This window comes from Hoplias malabaricus, chromosome 1 (genome assembly GCF_029633855.1).
Source record: "Hoplias malabaricus isolate fHopMal1 chromosome 1, fHopMal1.hap1, whole genome shotgun sequence".
Classification (NCBI taxonomy): Eukaryota; Metazoa; Chordata; class Actinopteri; order Characiformes; family Erythrinidae; genus Hoplias; species Hoplias malabaricus.
This window is the reverse complement of record NC_089800.1, coordinates 51,365,488-51,382,900: the sequence shown is the minus strand read 5'-3', so window position 1 is coordinate 51,382,900 and position 17,413 is coordinate 51,365,488. Positions and strand designations below refer to the sequence as shown.

At 43.3% G+C, this 17,413-nt stretch overlaps 1 protein-coding gene across 3 annotated transcripts in view; it reads right to left on the bottom strand.

Annotated features, from left to right (window-relative positions):
• Window positions 1-17,413, bottom strand: part of LOC136692794 (arf-GAP with Rho-GAP domain, ANK repeat and PH domain-containing protein 1) — a 93,815-nt gene that overhangs the window by 24,209 nt on the left and 52,193 nt on the right. For all 3 annotated transcript variants that reach the window (XM_066666474.1, XM_066666491.1, XM_066666482.1), the window contains exons 14-20: window positions 7,399-7,573; window positions 7,110-7,244; window positions 5,818-5,953; window positions 4,460-4,562; window positions 4,036-4,231; window positions 2,480-2,519; window positions 1,339-1,502 (exon numbers count right to left, since the gene is read on the bottom strand). In XM_066666474.1, the coding sequence (XP_066522571.1) occupies window positions 1,339-1,502; window positions 2,480-2,519; window positions 4,036-4,231; window positions 4,460-4,562; window positions 5,818-5,953; window positions 7,110-7,244; window positions 7,399-7,573 (949 nt within the window). The remainder of the gene's footprint in view (window positions 1-1,338; window positions 1,503-2,479; window positions 2,520-4,035; window positions 4,232-4,459; window positions 4,563-5,817; window positions 5,954-7,109; window positions 7,245-7,398; window positions 7,574-17,413) is intronic.

Genomic DNA, 17,413 nt, shown 5'->3' with positions numbered 1-17,413 from the left:
TACCCCATATCACGCATTGCCGCATGATTAGAGCCATATTATCGCGACCGATGCGATGCGGCACAGCCCTAGTGCAAACGTTCTGTAAACGGCAATTTGAACTGATCTCTAAGGCTACAGTTCCCACAGGGACCAGTGGCTTAAGTCCCATATGTTTCTTCACCTGTGATCATGGAGTGTGTCTTGCAGTGCTGTCTGAGGGCCGAGCTTATGCCTCTGTCCCAAGTGTCCAAAACTGTTAATGTGTTTATGCACTGAGCAATGACTGGATTAGGAACATGTACCTTGTATCTACTGTCTATATCTATTGTCCAGAACTGGTGTGTCTGATCCACTTGTACAGGCACAACACACACTAACACACCACCACCACGTCAGTGGCACTGCAGCGCTGAGAATGATCCAAATTGGGAAACGGGTCTGCATGGTCTGGACAGTCAGTTCCGTGTCCTGCACTGAGACAGCGTGGGGGAAATCCAGCAACACACAAGAGAAGAAACATTTCACAACGCTCCAACTTCCCCATGCCAGCCCTCAATATCAGCCCTTATCTGACTTCACCTCTGCGCTGTACAGGTCCAGTTCCCTTTGTCAAATGTCCACACCGCATCCAAAAGCACACACTGGAGTTTCCACTTGTCTGTGCCATTGGGAATTAAATCACGAAGCTCTTTGTCTTCTGCAAGGCTGTTGTTGAAGTCTTTGGCTTGGTTCTGTGGATCTGGCTCGTGGTATTTTCTTGCAAAAGAGCTCCCTGCTGCTACAGAGGCCCAGCACACAAAGCCATCTCTGGATTTCCCCATATAGTGGAGTTACAAAACAGTTATGAACTCTTATTAACCTCTCAAAGCCCAGTTCATTTAATTTCCAGCTTAATTTAATCACGCAGTGTAGCGAGATTTATGCCTTTTGTTTTCCCAACATTATTTATTTGTTTAGAGTAAGGTCAGGTGTTATTTTTACCTTAAAATTACAGCTCCAAAGTCATTTTGATGCTCCACTGAGTTGTAAAAGAGAGAAGAGAGCCTCTGCCAGTGCTACTCCAGACGTAGCACTGCAGAAACTGCTCTGTGTAACTTCTGTTTCTGACGTAAACACACAAAAACTAAGAGGGTGGTCTTTTATCATACTGTGTGTTTGTTGGTGGATGCCAGATTCCCACATTAAGGTGCATAATATGTCACGTTTAAATAAACAAAGAAAGAATGAAACGAAAGCAAATAAACAGAATGGAAGCAGAAACACAAAACTGGACCAATATGAAATGGAATAAGAAAAGAAAAGAGGGAAAGGAAAGGCAATGAAAGAAATGAGGACAGAGCAGACCCCGTGTGTTACCGTATTGTGTGATGTAGTGAATGCAGCGCTCTACTATGACAGGGATATCAGCCTCGGTGAGCTGCTGCTGACTCAGCGTGTCTCCAGAGCTCCCAGCAGCCCTTTCTATTGCTGCCGCCCAGCCATAAAAATCCAGCTTTCTCTCCCCCTCGATATACAGGGTCCTAACCACAGAGAGAGAGAGAGAGAGAGAGAGAGAGAGAAGAAAGAAAAAATTGATAACACAATCAACCACACACTACAGGGATTCCCTGTGGAACCAACCAATCCTAGCCTAGCTCCAGAAATATTAGCAACCAAGCTAGCACTACACCACTCTTACCTCAGTCAAAAACAATCATACAGTCACAAAATGTACCGTTTTTACTGTTAGCTTTAGCTAAAAGTGCAGCCGGTTGCTGCAGCCATTGTTTATGGCCTTCTTTTTGCTGACCCTCTGAGAAACGCTGTGGGTGAACACTTTAAGGTCACGTCATTGAAGGTAAGAGATGGTCAGCACCTCCAAAGTTGTGTTGAAATACGAACATGCTGGATGTTTTCTGACTGGTCAGCACATGAGCTTTCTATCTGCCATTCTTTCAGACAGCAACGACACTACCTCTCAGCTCTTGTCCACTGCAGGGGCGTCCAAACCCAGGCTAACCGTGCTAGCCTAAGAGATGTTTTTTGTGAAGATTCTTGCTAACTGACACCATGCTGTTTACATTGCCATGGTGAGACCACTGTGATTTCACACACCCTTCTAGATCTGAGCAGGAAGCAGATTTTTACCGATAGCAATAGTGTTTTTGTAGATTTTAAATTGAATTACTGTACACAGTAAATTCACCAGTGTTAAATCAACACTATTAGTGTTAAATTAACAATGTTAGTGTAATAATTTAACACTCTCAGTGTTAAGTTAACACTAATAGTGTTGATTTAACACTGGTGAATTTACTGTGTATAAATACATGTTGAAAAATGGGGAAACACAACGTGACATATCTTTAAGACTAGCATAAACTACAACATACTTCAAACCAAGTGGAAGTGGACAGTGACTTTAAGAGGCCTTGGGCAAGAGCCACTTTTTCCCTTTTATGTAAAAACAGACCTCATTTCCACCCTTTAAAAGAGAGAAAAGCACTCTGACACTCACCTGCCCCGTTCCACAAGCACCAGGACTTCATTATCCCTTGCTGGAAGAGAAGAAAAGAGAGAGTGTGTTTAATCAAATTAATGTATGAAAAGAAAGAACGAAGGTGACGGTGTATTGACTTTAGGACAGCGGTCTAGTCTCTCTTTCCTGATCCTCATTCCATTTTCAAGCCTCTATCGGTAATGACACTGTGGTAAAGGCTTTGTTTAATTAGGCTCATTGTTTTCCCGTCGGAAGAGCTGGCATTTCAACAGCAAGTTCATGACTCTGACAGAAAAACAAGCTCATATTTATTGTTTCTAATTAACTGCTGATTATTGGTTTAGTGGGTGAGGTGGTCGCTTTCCTGTCCTCCACCCATTCTCCCTCTATCCCTCTTTTTCTCTCCTCTCTGTCCTTCCTCTGCTCTATCCATCATGGTTTCTACTCAGGATCTCACTGTCCAGAGGAACACTGTCAACAGAGAGTTTAACACTTTATAGGGTGTATAATAAAAGTGTAGTTAACGACAATGTAATTTATTTACTGTTATTATTTTCCATATTTACAGATCATATTGTTAAGATTGTGGAAGGCGACAAATGAAAGGGAAAGGCAATGTAATAGTGGTCATTTTGTGGGAATAAGGTTAAAGCATTAAATTTAGAGTAAGTGTGTGTTTACAAAAATGGTAACAGTGAGTCAATCAGTTTTGATTCAGTGAGTGAATCAGTCACTTAGTGAGACTGACTTGTCTGAGTTAGTGAGTCAGTAATGCAGTCTGAATGTCAGTCAGTCAGTGAATCAATGAGTGAGTCAGTCAGTCAAAGAATGAGTCAGTAATTTAATCAGACTCATGAGATAGTCAGTCAGTGATTCAATGTGTCAGATGGTCAAGTCAATCATTTAGTGAGTGAGTCAGTGAATCAGTGAGACATAGTCAATGCATACGTCAGTAAGTCAGGGAATGAGTCAGACAGCCAATAGTGAGTGGGTTTATCAGAGAGTGAGTCAGTCAGTGAATTGGACAGTGAGTCCTTCAGTCAGATAGCGAGTGAGTCATTGAGCCAGTCAGTCAGTCCAGGAGTAAGTCAGTAATTTAATTAGACAGTTGGTCACTGCATTACTAACTCAGTGAGATAGTCAGTCAGTGATTCAATGAGTCAGATGGTCAGTGAGTCAGTCTTACAGTCAATTGTTCAGTGAGTGAGCGAGTGAGTCAGTCAATGCATATGTCACTGAGTCAGTGCATGAGTCAGACAGCCAGACAGTGAATCAGACAGTGAGTCCTTCAGTCAGAAAGTGAGTGAGTCATTGAGTCAGTCAGTCAGAACACATGCTAGACTTGGTCTGTGCTTTCTTGTGCTTTCTTGGTTTGATACTTGTATTTTTGGGATGTTTTGGCACATATTGAATCATATATGAAACACATATTTCAACAAGATATTGTGGGTATAACTCTGAAGTAAACCGTAGGGAGAGGTTTGCTATTCTTATTGATGCCCTAAAAGCGGTAAACTCGAGAGAGAATCCAGAGAGGAAATGAAATCAGTGCAGTCACAGAAAGGTGGACTCACAGAGCTCCAGGAGTTTCTGCAGGTGGATGGTTTCCTGTCCGTGGCCATCCTCCAGACACACATGCAGGGTGGAACCCACCAGACAGAACCAGCCCACCCTCGAGTTCTCCAGGTTCAGCGGGTCCTTGTAGCGCAGTCGACCAATCCTCTCGAAATCCCTCTGCAGCAGTTCTTCCGCACAAGCAGGGATAAAGGACTGGAGAGACAGAGAGAGAGAGGGAGTGGAGTAGATAAGAAAAGTCGCCTTGATACAGTGCAGCAGACTGGGGTTCGATTCCCCGCTCCGGCTACAACACAATGCTGAAAAACAACATTGACTACATTCTTAAGGCTAAATTGGACTATTTCTGTGCCATAATTACCCTGCTCTCCTAAAAATGGGTGGAGAAAACTGTAAATGGGCACGGCGCCCCCTGCTGGTTACCTTGGCGATTGATTTGACCCACTCCCTCATGGTTTCAGGATTGTCCGTGCCAAAAAGGTAGAGGCGCTCTGCGTCCGAGTAGATCTCAAATGAATGGTCGTACCTGAGAGGACGAGAGCAATGAGAGTTAGACAAGAAAGAAAGATGAGGGACTGACCTCCAATCCTGACCTTACCCACCATAATCAACCTCATCTGACCACTTCCAGCCTAATCCAACACAGTGGACCTTGTCCACCATAACTGACCTACCTAATTCACTCTATACAATATAACTGACCTTAATCCACCACAACAGACCTGATCCACCACAGAGGACCTCCTCCTGGACAAGTGTCCTAACCTCCATCATCTAACCACCATCTCTGACCGAATCTGTGATGTAATCTACTACAACAGACTCATCGATCACAACTGATCAAACCTACGTCTCATGGATCAAATACAATTGATCTAATCCCACAAGATTGTCCTAATCTATCATAAATGACCCAATCCAACTTGAAAAATCGAATCTGCCTGATGACATACTCCATCAAAATTCACCACAAATAAACTCCATTGACAAACCATTGACTAATCAATCCACCACAAAATGACCTGATCTACATCTCAAAGATTGACCACAATTGACCAAGCACAGATTCATTACAGCTGGCCAAATTCAAAACAACCTAGATCAGATCCAACACAACTGAGCTATTCCAGCACGACTGACTTCATCTGACTACAACTCATCCACTGCAACTGATCAAAAAAGTGACCAGCACAACTGACCAAAACCAAGGAAGCAGAGCTAATGCAACAATGAATACATAGTACTCCATCAGAACTGACCTACTTCACCACGACTGACCACATTTGTAACCGTGACCAAATCCACAACTGGTCACATGGCCCTTTACTTCAGAACGAACAGAAAACAGCACGAGCTGTAGGTTAAAGAGTGACGCAATTACATTCTAGAGCCTGATGCTACTGTAACATTTAAGCTACAAACAAAAATCCGCAGAATAAGAATCTGAATTCGGCTTCATATCACAGAAGAATGAGGAGAGGGTTATAATCTATGATTGTGGAACTCTCGTGAAGGCGAATGAGGCCCATCCACCAGTCCACCAGAACTGACCTTCCATCAGACTTGATCCAACAAATCAAGACTCACAAGCAGAAATCTCAGAGTTAGATAAATAAACTACAGGTGTTCACTAGTAAGAACGTTCAGAGACCACCTATAAGCACTCTCCTCGTTTTTGTCCACAGTTATCCACTTTACTGCTGTGTCCGGCAGAGGTCAGTTTCAGTAGTAATCAAAGTGAAAGTTGAAGACCATAGGTCTGGACATTGAGGCGGATTTACCCATGTGTCTCAGGGGGGCAGACAGCCAAGCAGACTATCTCTCGCATCTTCAGACCGCCATTGGGTGTGGCGTTCTTATCGCTCTCGTAGTAGCTGAAGTGGCCATCGTTCAGCACACACCAGCGCCTGCTGAACTCTGAAAAAGAGAGAAAGAAGAGGTCAGCTGAAGGCAGGAGACATTTTTGATGAGAAGGTTGAAGGGATCAGGAGCTGGTTTATCGGCTGGTTTTGTCTGGAATTGATCTTATCCACAATCTTTCACTTTGTGAGTGCGCTCCTCACACCAGCTGTGTGTGAAGTGTAAGTGATGAAGAAGACATGAAATGCAGTATAAAGTCTGTGTTTTGTAGTTTATAGGGTACCGTAATCAGGACGCTAAATCAGGGTCAACATTTGTTAATTTAATAAAATAAATCAATAAATTGCAACTGAAAAATTTTTAGTTTAAATTTAATTTTGATTCGATTCTTGATTTGTTTTCCATTTAATCATTTATTTTCATCAATAAATTTTATAAATATTTTGATGCTTAATGTTTTATATTTTTCAGCTGCAGATTTTATTTTCTCAGATTCAAATCTTATATTAACGAAGTTTACAAGCAGCATTTTTTCAGTTTCAGATCCTTGTTTTCTCAGTATCAGTTTTTGACCTGGACCTAAAAGCATAACATCTGTAACTGAAATAAAATAAGACAAAAAATAAACATTTATTTGAAAATATATCAAGAATTAAACAGAATTTTATAATTAAACTGAAAACTTTCCATTTCAAAGGTTTATTTTTTTCAATCAGGTGTGAGTTTTTTTCAAATATTTTTACCTTAATTTGACTGTAACTGCCTGAACATTTATTTTTTCCCATCAAAAAGAGGTTACAAAATGTATAATTATGAGATTTTTATAATTATTTTGAAATTTTTCACCTATAAAAATGAATCAGATGAAGAATCGAATTGCACTGTAGGCCCTGATTAACCTGTTCATGCTCCACGGAGCGGGTTCACCACCTGGGGATGGCCATGGTTAAGATTCAGTGCACAGTCTCTGACATATCCAGGCTAGTAGGTGTCAGTATACTATTTGCTTCATAACATGAGAACAAAAACAAGATGTGATTCGAAAGTAAATAAGGGTTCAGCAAATGACAAAAGGGTTTTGAACTGAAACTCAAAGCGAAACAAGGTCTATATTTTAACGACATGTTTCACGGAGTGTTTGGGGTTTAAGAAAAACACATACACTGAGGCCATTTTAGAAAGAACAGCAAGGGGCTGACTTTGTTTGGCTCACCTTCTTTGCTCTTCCGCTCTGTGATTGGCCGAGCCATGGAGGCGGTCTTAAAGAGGAAGCCATTGTGTGTGATGGAAGGCGGGGCCATGTAGTGCTCTGTGTAAACGGAAACCTTGTTTTCTGACCTCGGGATTTCTGCGGGGTGAAAGAGAAAAGCTTATAAAGGACTTTGGACACACATAACAGCCTTCTGCCCCAATACAAACCATAGAAATATACAAGTGGACAATTGTGTGGTCAGTTTTCGAGACGTGGGGTTAATGCTTTTTAGTGGTGAAGCTGTACTAACCTGTGTTGCGGTTCTGCGAGAGGAACTCCACCTGCAGCTTCTGGCCGTAGTGCATGGCCAGGGCAATGGGAGAGGAATGGTCAGGAATCCCTGTGTCACAATTTACATCAGCACCACAGAACACCAGAGCCAGGGTCTCACACACATCGCTAGACTGGACGTTAATACACAGCGCCTAGAGAGAGAGAGAGAGAGTCAGAGTGGGTTGTGTCCAGTGGCCACTGATGAATGGTAGCAATGATAGAAGCTCTATTCTCACTATTACAGCTCAATGGAACAGCACAATGATTTTGAAGCTCTAATTTTAAGGTAAAATATTACATAGTGTTCCTTTAAAGTGCACCCATTGCCCACTGGACAAAAAAGGCTTGGGGAATTTCCAAGTTGCAATCACTGACCAGTAGAGTAGGATGCTTTGTTGAAGCTACAGCTCGCCAGGCTCAATGCCAAGTGTTGGCATGAAGGGTATAAAGGCAAGCCAGCATTGAGCAGTGGAGTAATGAAGGAAAGAAGTACAATCCCAAATTCTGAACAGAGTCTGAATGCCAGAACCAACGCCCAATCCCACGTCCCTCCCTTGCTACAACCACTTACCCCCTGTAGTGTTGCCTAGGGGTGGGGGTTTAAGTTCTTGTTGGGACAGAGGGGTGGGGTGTGAGGGCAACACAGCCCTTCAAACAGATTTTTAGGAGTCACACTCCAAAGGGAGGGTTATGATGTCTTGTGAATCTCCGCCCAAAGAAACCCACAGATGTCAGTGTTTTCTCCTTTAAACTCAATGTTCATCAGTCTATTATCTGAGCTTAATGTGGTTTCAGTGGATTATGGCCCTTTACGTCAGAACAAGCAGAAAACAGCACGAAGAGCAGCTGATATCTCAGGAGTTAGCGGTTCATTTACAGTTCCACCTTAAAGAGTGAAGCAGTTATCCTGATCTTACTGTAACATTTAAGGTGGAACTGGAGGTTTCAAACACAAATCTACAGAATAAGAATCTGATTTCAGCTCCAGATCCCAGAGGAGTGAGGAGAGGGGGGTAATATCTGATTGTGTAACACTTCTGAAGGCAAATGAGGCCCTAAATCTAAATCTAATTAGCAGCTCCAGCAGCTCCTCTGATTTCACTGCAGACTGGCAGCTGCTCTTTTATCTGTGTTTTGATGACATCTTGAATGGTCGCCCTGTTTCCTAAGCAAAGATTTTAACCACTACGCCCAGTAACTCAGCTCCAAGTGGCAAGAGGACACTCAAAAACAAGGGATAGGAATAAATGTAGGGAATGAGATTGCGTCTAAGTTTTACCTGATATTCCAAACTACAGCTAAAGGAGGGACAAACTACTACAAAAACACCCCCCACTTTCTCTTCAAAACGGCTTGTGCTTTTCATTCCTGTGAATCTACTCACATGTAGATTAGCATTGCTTCGAGGCTCAGGGGTGCTGAGCATTGCTAAGAGGGCTGGGTGACTCAAAGATCTGAGAGACTGGAAAGGAATGTGACTGTGTGAGGGACAACGTGTGTGAGGGACAAAGGTATGTGTGAGGGACAGAAGTTGGGAGTTGTGGTTATCGCAAGAGCGGATAAATATAGGGAATAAAAGAAAAGAAAGAGACAGGTAACATTTGTGCATGTGCATGTGTGTGTACGAGAGAGAGAGAGAGAGAGAGAGAGAGAGAGTGAGTGAGTGAGAGTGTTTTTACAGCTGAACGCCTCCTCCTTGACCACAGCAGGACAGCAGACGACCCTTTCTCTGTTTCCCACAAGCACACAGTCACAGACACACAACTACATCTAAACACACACGTACACGTACACACACACACACACACACACGATCAGTCAAGCCTCTTTATTTACCTACTGCAGCTTTGAGGCTAACCACAGTATGGTTTAATGTTAGCGTGTGCTAATGTAGGCCTTCAGTTTGCATAAAGGCAAACTGTGCTTCACAGGATTCAATTCCCCACCTGGGTATGCACACCAAGCAATAAGAGTCCCTCCTACATCTGTAACATGATTGAAATTAGCATTTAAGCATTTAGCATTTTTTAAATGCTATTCACATAAGCTTCCAATATTAGCCTCGTAGCAACCACGACTTTTATAAACCTTTTTAAGACAAGATTAGGACTGAACCAACATTGAGAAACAAAGTCAAAACCTGACTTCCGAAATCTGGCTGTAACTCTGGAGCAACTATCTACCATCAGCTTGAACCTGAGGGCAGTATGAAGGATTACACACTACAACACACTACAACCAGATTAATCAGAAAATCCCCGCACTCCCTTCAGCCAAACGTCCACAAGAAAATCCCCCCAAGATCAGAAAATCAATCTTCTACATGTTTAGCTTATTAGTGAACATAAAAAAATAAAAATAGATATTGCCAAGCACGAAACACATGCACTTCAGTATGGATAGCTTCAGTAGGTTAGCAACCGCTAGTCATGGTTTCACAGGCTGCATTAGCTATTGTTTTTCACCAAACTTTAGGGATGCACTGATCTGACTTTTTCAGTTCCGATACAGATACATTAACTTTGTGTATCGGTCGATACCCCCATACCGATCCGATAGCATTGTTGAATAAGTAAACCCTATTCCTCACATTTTGGGAGAGACTTAAGGCATAAGGATTGACAAAATAAAAATAAATTATCACAGAGATATAAATGTATTGTAATGCTATTTATTTGTGAGTCAACGTACTTAAAATATATTAAAATAAATAAAATGTATCAGAAAAAATGAAAATAAGTAGCTTCACTTTGTCAAACACACAAACAGAAATCAATCTTATTCTTTAATATTTAATGTAAACAGTAATCCCCAAAAACAATCTAGCAGCTGAACCTGAGAATAAACAAATAACTTGGTGAAATACAAGACATTGCAAACATGCAAACATTTAGTGCAACAGCTGAAAGAGAAAAAATTAGTAGCTTAAACAACCTGAATTACAAGTGAATGGAACGGTCCAATGGATCGGCCTATTTATCGATACCCGATCAAGCTAATTTTGTTAATATTGGGACCGATATCTGATCCTAACATCAGATCGGTGCTTCCCTAATTTTATTGTGTTTGTTGTTAAAAAAAAAAAAAAAAAAACACAACTGAACTGTAATTTTTGCCTCCATCTGAGAAACCGAGTGACAGCCCCTGCCTTACAGGTGACCTAGGGTTCTTTTCCACTCAGTGGCACCTACTCTACTCCACTCTACTGGAATCTACTCACTGTTTGGTCCCTGAGAATGTTTTTCTCAGTCTTTGCAGCCCACAATATATAGTTTGTGTGGTGCTGTTTCACAGTGTGAGTGTTGGTAAACTCTATATATTCAGATTAATGTACACAGGCACTTAACAAATGAATCATTTCAGAATTTTCCCAGTTCAAAAATCAGCTTAAATATATCTCCACTTTGAAAGTTAAGGAGGGGTTTGTTCCCTTCTTCTGTAAAGTCACTGTTCAGGAGATACATGTTTTTCTTTCGACAGCGAGGAGAGTGTAGCCTGTGTGTAGTGTGTGTCCAAGTTCTCTCTCAGATTTGTGAGACAATATAAATTTAATACTCCAGGTTAGAGTAAATTACTGCTGACTTTTATTACACTAATAACACACTAAATCCACAGCTCTACCTCTATCCCACACACACACCTCCCTCTCTCACACACACGTTCTTAATCATTGTGAAATGGATGGCTGCTGTTTGTTTTCTCACAGGCCTCGCTCTTGAACCGCAGACAGGGAGCGTCCAAGAATTAAGGCGACGGACACATTACCCCCCCTTCCCCTCCCCCTCCCCTCAGGGCAGATGCAAGTACCCTTCCAAAAGTTTGGAGACATCCCTTAAAATTACTTTTTATATACACAATATGTTTCAATAACTATGATATGATTTTTAATCACATTCATTTTAATATACATTACTGACAACATCTGTCACTGACGGAAGGTCATTACAGGGCGCTCAGCACTCGATTTTCAAGGTAGTTTAAAAATATTGATATTGACAAGCCAAGAGGTTTATGTTTGATTGTGGGGTCATGCTTCTGGTTTGTTCTGGGCTGTTTTTCGCTGGCTTTTATGTTGTTTATATTGATATCAGAATAATATCGTATCGACTGGAATTTAGAAATATATCGTGATATAAATTTTGGCCGTATCGTCCAGCCTTAGAGGCACCTATTCAAAATGTGACGAGGCCCAATTGAACCACACGTCTGTGATCAGAGCAGCTGGAAGTCAACTGGTGTGTGTTTGACACCAGTATCTAAGTTCAACACGCTCTTAACTCCTAAAGAAGATGAAAAAACACTTTCTCGCTCTGTGTGTGTGTGTGTGTGTGCACGAGTGTGTGTGGTCCTCCAGAAACCAGACATCTCCTATTATGAGCCATACAAGCGCAGGGAGAATTAAATCAGCAACACAGTGATTTAAACACAAACACAAAGATATAAGCTACAGACTATACACCACAACACACACACACACACACACAGAGAGGGAGAGAGAGAGAAAGACATACAGAACATATGTTTTCATGAAAAGTATGACAGAGCTCGACCACATGGCACCACTTTCAAATCCAAACCTGACAATCCTTACCACCCCCCCCTCTCTCTCTCTCTTCATTCATCTTTTCTCATTTTCCCAATCTCTCTCTATAAACTACTATCTACTGCTTCTCCTTCTCTATACTCTATCACTCCCTCTCTTCCTCTAGTGTCTCTCTCTTTCTCTGCTGCTTCTCCTCCTCTGTCTCTAATCTCTCCCTCTCTCTATCCCCCTACTCTCTCTCTTCCTCTAATCTCCCTATTTCTCTGCTGCTTCTCCTTCTTTGTCTCTACTCTCTCCCCCTCTAGTGTCTCTCTCTTTCTCTGCTGCTTCTCCTTCTGTCTCTACTCTCTCCCTCTCTCTCTTCCTCTATTCTCTCTCTGCCTCTAGTGTCTCTCTTTCTCTGCTGCTTCTCCTTCTCTGTCTCTACTCTCTCCCTCTCTCTATCCCCCTACTCTCTCTCTTCCTCTAATCTCCCTATTTCTCTGCTGCTTCTCCTTCTTTGTCTCTACTCTCTCCCCCTACTCTCTCTTCCTCTAGTGTCTCTCTTTCTCTGCTGCTTCTCCTTCTCTTTCTCTACTCTCTCACTCTCTCTATCCCTCTACTCTCTCTCTCTGCCTCTAGTGTCTCTCTTTCTCCGCTGCTTCTCCTTCTGTCTCTACTCTCTCCCTCTCTCTATCCCCTACTCTCTCTCTTCCTCTAATCTCCCTATTTCTCTGCTGCTTCTCCTTCTCTGTCTCTGCTCTCTCCCTCTCTCTATCCCTCTACTCTCTCTCTTCCTCTAGTGTCTCTCTCTCTCTGCTGCTTCTCCTTCTCTGTCTCTGCCCTCTCCCTCTCTCTATCCCTCTACTCTCTCTCTTCCTCTAGTGTCTCTCTCTTTCTCTGCTGCTTCTCCTTCTCTGTCTCTACTCTCTCCCTCTCTCTATCCCTCTACTCTCTCTCTTCCTCTAGTGTCTCTCTCTCTCTGCTGCTTCTCCTTCTCTGTCTCTGCTCTCTCCCTCTCTCTATCCCTCTACTCTCTCTCTTCCTCTAGTGTCTCTCTCTCTCTGCTGCTTCTCCTTCTCTGTCTCTACTCTCTCCCTCTCTCTATCCCTCTACTCTCTCTCTTCCTCTAGTGTCTCTCTCTTTCTCTGCTGCTTCTCCTTCTCTGTCTCTACTCTCTCCCTCTCTCTATCCCTCTACTCTCTCTCTTCCTCTAGTGTCTCTCTCTCTCTGCTGCTTCTCCTTCTCTGTCTCTGCTCTCTCCCTCTCTTTATCCCTCTACTCTCTCTCTTCCTCTAGTGTCTCTCTCTCTCTGCTGCTTCTCCTTCTCTGTCTCTGCTCTCTCCCTCTCTCTATCCCTCTACTCTCTCTCTTCCTCTAGTGTCTCTCTCTCTCTGCTGCTTCTCCTTCTCTGTCTCTACTCTCTCCCTCTCTCTATCCCTCTACTCTCTCTCTTCCTCTAGTGTCTCTCTCTTTCTCTGCTGCTTCTCCTTCTCTGTCTCTACTCTCTCCCTCTCTCTATCCCCCTACTCTCTCTCTTCCTCTAGTGTCTCTCTCTCTCTCTGCTGCTTCTCCTTCTCTGTCTCTGCTCTCTCCCTCTCTCTATCCCTCTACTCTCTCTCTTCCTCTAGTGTCTCTCTCTTTCTCTGCTGCTTCTCCTTCTCTGTCTCTACTCTCTCCCTCTCTCTATCCCTCTACTCTCTCTCTTCCTCTAGTGTCTCTCTCTCTCTGCTGCTTCTCCTTCTCTGTCTCTGCTCTCTCCCTCTCTCTATCCCTCTACTCTCTCTCTTCCTCGTGTCTCTCTCTTTCTCTGCTGCTTCTCCTTCTCTGTCTCTGCTCTCTCCCTCTCTCTATCCCTCTACTCTCTCTCTTCCTCGTGTCTCTCTCTTTCTCTGCTGCTTCTCCTTCTCTGTCTCTACTCTCTCCCTCTCTCTGTCCCCCTACTCTCTCTCTTTCTCGTGCCCAGTATCGTGTTATGACAGTGAACATGCCACGGAATATGCAAACAAGTGCAGGCAGGCATTACAGCAGACAAACACACACACACACACACACACACATCTAGTGTGTAAAAGTGTGTTTATAGATAAATGGCAAGCAGTGTGAAGTTATTGGAACCCGACCTAACTTTCCTAACTCTGTTTGTATTCTGTTGTATGTTTGTGTGTGTGTGTGTGTGTGTGTGTGTGTGTGTGTGCGCGTGTGTGTGCGCGTGTGTACTGTAGTGTACAGTGCTCTGTAAATATTAGAGATCTAGGCCTCCACTGTGGGTCTGAAAGGACATGGAGCTGGAGAGGAGAGAGAGAAAGAGAGAGAGAGAGAGAGAGAGAGAGAGAGATGACAATGGAGAGGGAAAAAGTGGAAGAGAGAGACAGAAAGAAAAAAAGACTGAGAGAGAGTGAGAAAGTAATTGTGTGTGTGTAGTGTGGTTGTGTGTTTAACGCCTCCTCCAGAGCATGAGCTCATTCTCCACCATATGGAATCTCTCTCTCTCTGTTTTTCTTTCTTCCTTTTTCTATGGCTGGGTCTGTGTGTGTGTTTTCAGACGTGTGTCCTGTTTAAACCTCATCCTAATCACTGTGGCTGAGCTTTTCTCTTTCATCTTCCCCTCTCTCTTTCCTCTCTGCGAAGAAGGGACAAAACCAAGGAGTGTGTGATGATGAGGGGCTTGTTTCTGGGGACACACCCGCCATCATTCAGAGAGAGGCCAAGCCAAATACACTCTGAAGGAATCTGGGGAGAGTGTGTGTGCTGTGTCTTATCCTTTTATACCAGATACAGATGTGTGTGTGTGTGTGTGTGTGTGTGTGTGTGTCCTTTCTCAGACGCTCTTGTCCTGAGCGCAATGAAGGAGCTTTGCTGATTTTTATGAAAACGTTGTTTTCTTTTATGAAAAGTGAGAGTGAACATAAATAACAGGATACTCTGCTGTCTTCACAATTTTTGACCAATGATGTGCTCCAATTCTTTCGCAAATTAAAATATGAAAACAGTAAATAACATGTTTAACCACTGTGTCATATCGTAATTTCTTTTTAACCATACGTTTTCTATGGAATGAGACTTCTACATGGAGTAATGTGGCGTACGTTTGTGTGTGTGTGTGTGTGTGTGCAGTAAAGAAATGAAAACAAAGTGTCGTTTGTGTGAACTCGATCACAGTAAACATTAAACCCCCCCCCCCATTTCTCTCTAACACACACACACACAGATAGAGACAGGGAGAGAAAGACAAAGCTGTCCATTCAAAAAGGTAAGACTGTGCCTCGCAACAAAGAATGAGAGACACTAGTTTATTTCATCATCCCTCCCCCGCTCTCTCTCTCTCTCTCTCTCTCTCTCATACATGTGTATATTGTGCACTGAACTAGATGAGTTTAACTGGGCAATCATTAGCTATGATTACTTAGTGAGCACACGCACATACACACACTCCAAAAGCACTAGCTCAGACAAGACTTAAAAACTGGACTTCAAAGTCAGGCAGTAGACCTCAGTCAGTCACTCACTCAGTCACTCAGTCACACACAGTTCCCAAACAAAAGCCCAAGCACAGTACAGTGGCTGCATACCTGAGGTGTCCCACAGTGATTCCTCCACATCCATGAGCGTGTCCCGGGTGTGTTCTGAGTTTGTAAAAGTCACATTCAAGCCACTTTCAAGGCAGAGAGAGAGAGAAAGAGTCACACTATGTGGGTGTGGAGGAGGCCCATGCTGAACTGGGATGAATTAGAAGCCAAGCTCCACCCACTATGTAAGAAGGGGAGGGGCTTCTATAGAGTAGGATCAACAAAACAGCGTGGAGGGAGAAATTTTCCTCTCTCTCTCACTCTCTCTCTCCTCAAAGTCCAGAGAACAGATTCACTTAGATAGTGAAAAGGGTAAGTCCCCTCTGGGAGATAGACAGAGTCAGTGGAGTAGTCAGAGAGAGAGAGAGAGAGAGAGAGAGAGAGACGGAGAGAGTTAGTTTCTGGGAAAAGTGGGATGCCAGCAGGGAGGTGGAGTCATTTAGAGGAAACAAAGCCCACAAACAAACACCAACAAAAGCATGACGTGGTCAGCCAGTGTGTGTGTGTGTTTAATGTACCACAGCATGCTGGGACATGGCTGGCTCTGTCATTCTTTGGGAGTCAATGAGAACTGTGTCCTGAGCGTTAGTTGCGAGTGTTTCTGCTTGTGTGTTGTTGTCTGCGTCACTCTGTAGTTACACAACCACTCCACTAGTCCACTAGGGCTGAATCTCAAATATCTCCTTCTACACTATGTCGTGCACAATGTTGTTGTGTGGTTCAGTATTAGTTTTACAATCTGTGAAGTGCACTATGTAGGGAGTAGGGTGCTAACTGGAACAGAGTGTAGTTTACATGGTGTGCAACTGACCGAGAGAGAACAGTCAGCTGCAGGGCTGCGTGCTGTGGCCAACTGCACAGTGGAAGCCTGTTGCTTCAAGCCATGTGAAGCAGATGCACTTAATATACGATGCCTTAACAACGCTGAGAAGGGTCAGGGACCCAGAGAAGGCTGAGACCCTCGGGACCTGCTGACCCTGACCACCTGCAGCGGATCTGGCCTCTACTTTAACTCCCAGCCTGTGTTTAGAGGGCTTTCAGGATATAGACATCCACTGCAGATGCTCTGCCCCCAGGTTTCTGAGCTACAGAGAGACCACGGTCTTCGTTTCAGGGTCAGTCGGATTCCGCTGATCATTTACACACTGACCTTCAACTCCTTCTCTGCTACATTCTGGCTGACACTTGGAAAAGTGGACGTAATCCCCGACCGTCGCCTGCTTTAGAAGTCGGTGAGGTGAGGGAGCCCTGACCCCACATAAACGTCCACAAAGACTTACTCCAACGAAGGTCAACGGCCACAGGGGCTGCTCTGGTCAGTTTCACTCCAGATTCGGGCAGAAAACGTCCAATCCCGCTGCCCACACACAATCATGTTTGTTTTTCTATACTTGTGGGGACATCCATACACTTTAGTGTAGCCAAGTCCTGCTACACTTAAACCTAAATCTAAACCTAACCTTGAACTCGAACCCAGGTCCTGCTCTGGGAGCAAAAAAAAAAATAAAAAAAAAAGATCAGAGGTAAAAATACATACAAAAATATCAATTTCACAATGAATAACATTGTGAGGACATTTGGGTTTCATGCAAGAGTTCTTTCCTATCAAAGGGCTTCATAAGAGTAGCAATACAAGAACAGAAATGCACAAGAAAACACACACACAGAAAGAGAGAGCTTTGTTTTTACAGATATTTCACAGGCCTTGAGATTTGGAGGCTTTTTTAAGATGAAAGGACTGGGTCAAAGAGTGTACTTAAGGGGTTAAAAGCAGCACCAATAAACACGCGCGCGCACGCACACACACACACACACACACACACACACACTTTAAGAGAGGACCCCTGGAGTGTAAAATGCTGCAAGACAAGAAAAATGTGTACAATTTGCCTTCGGGTGTG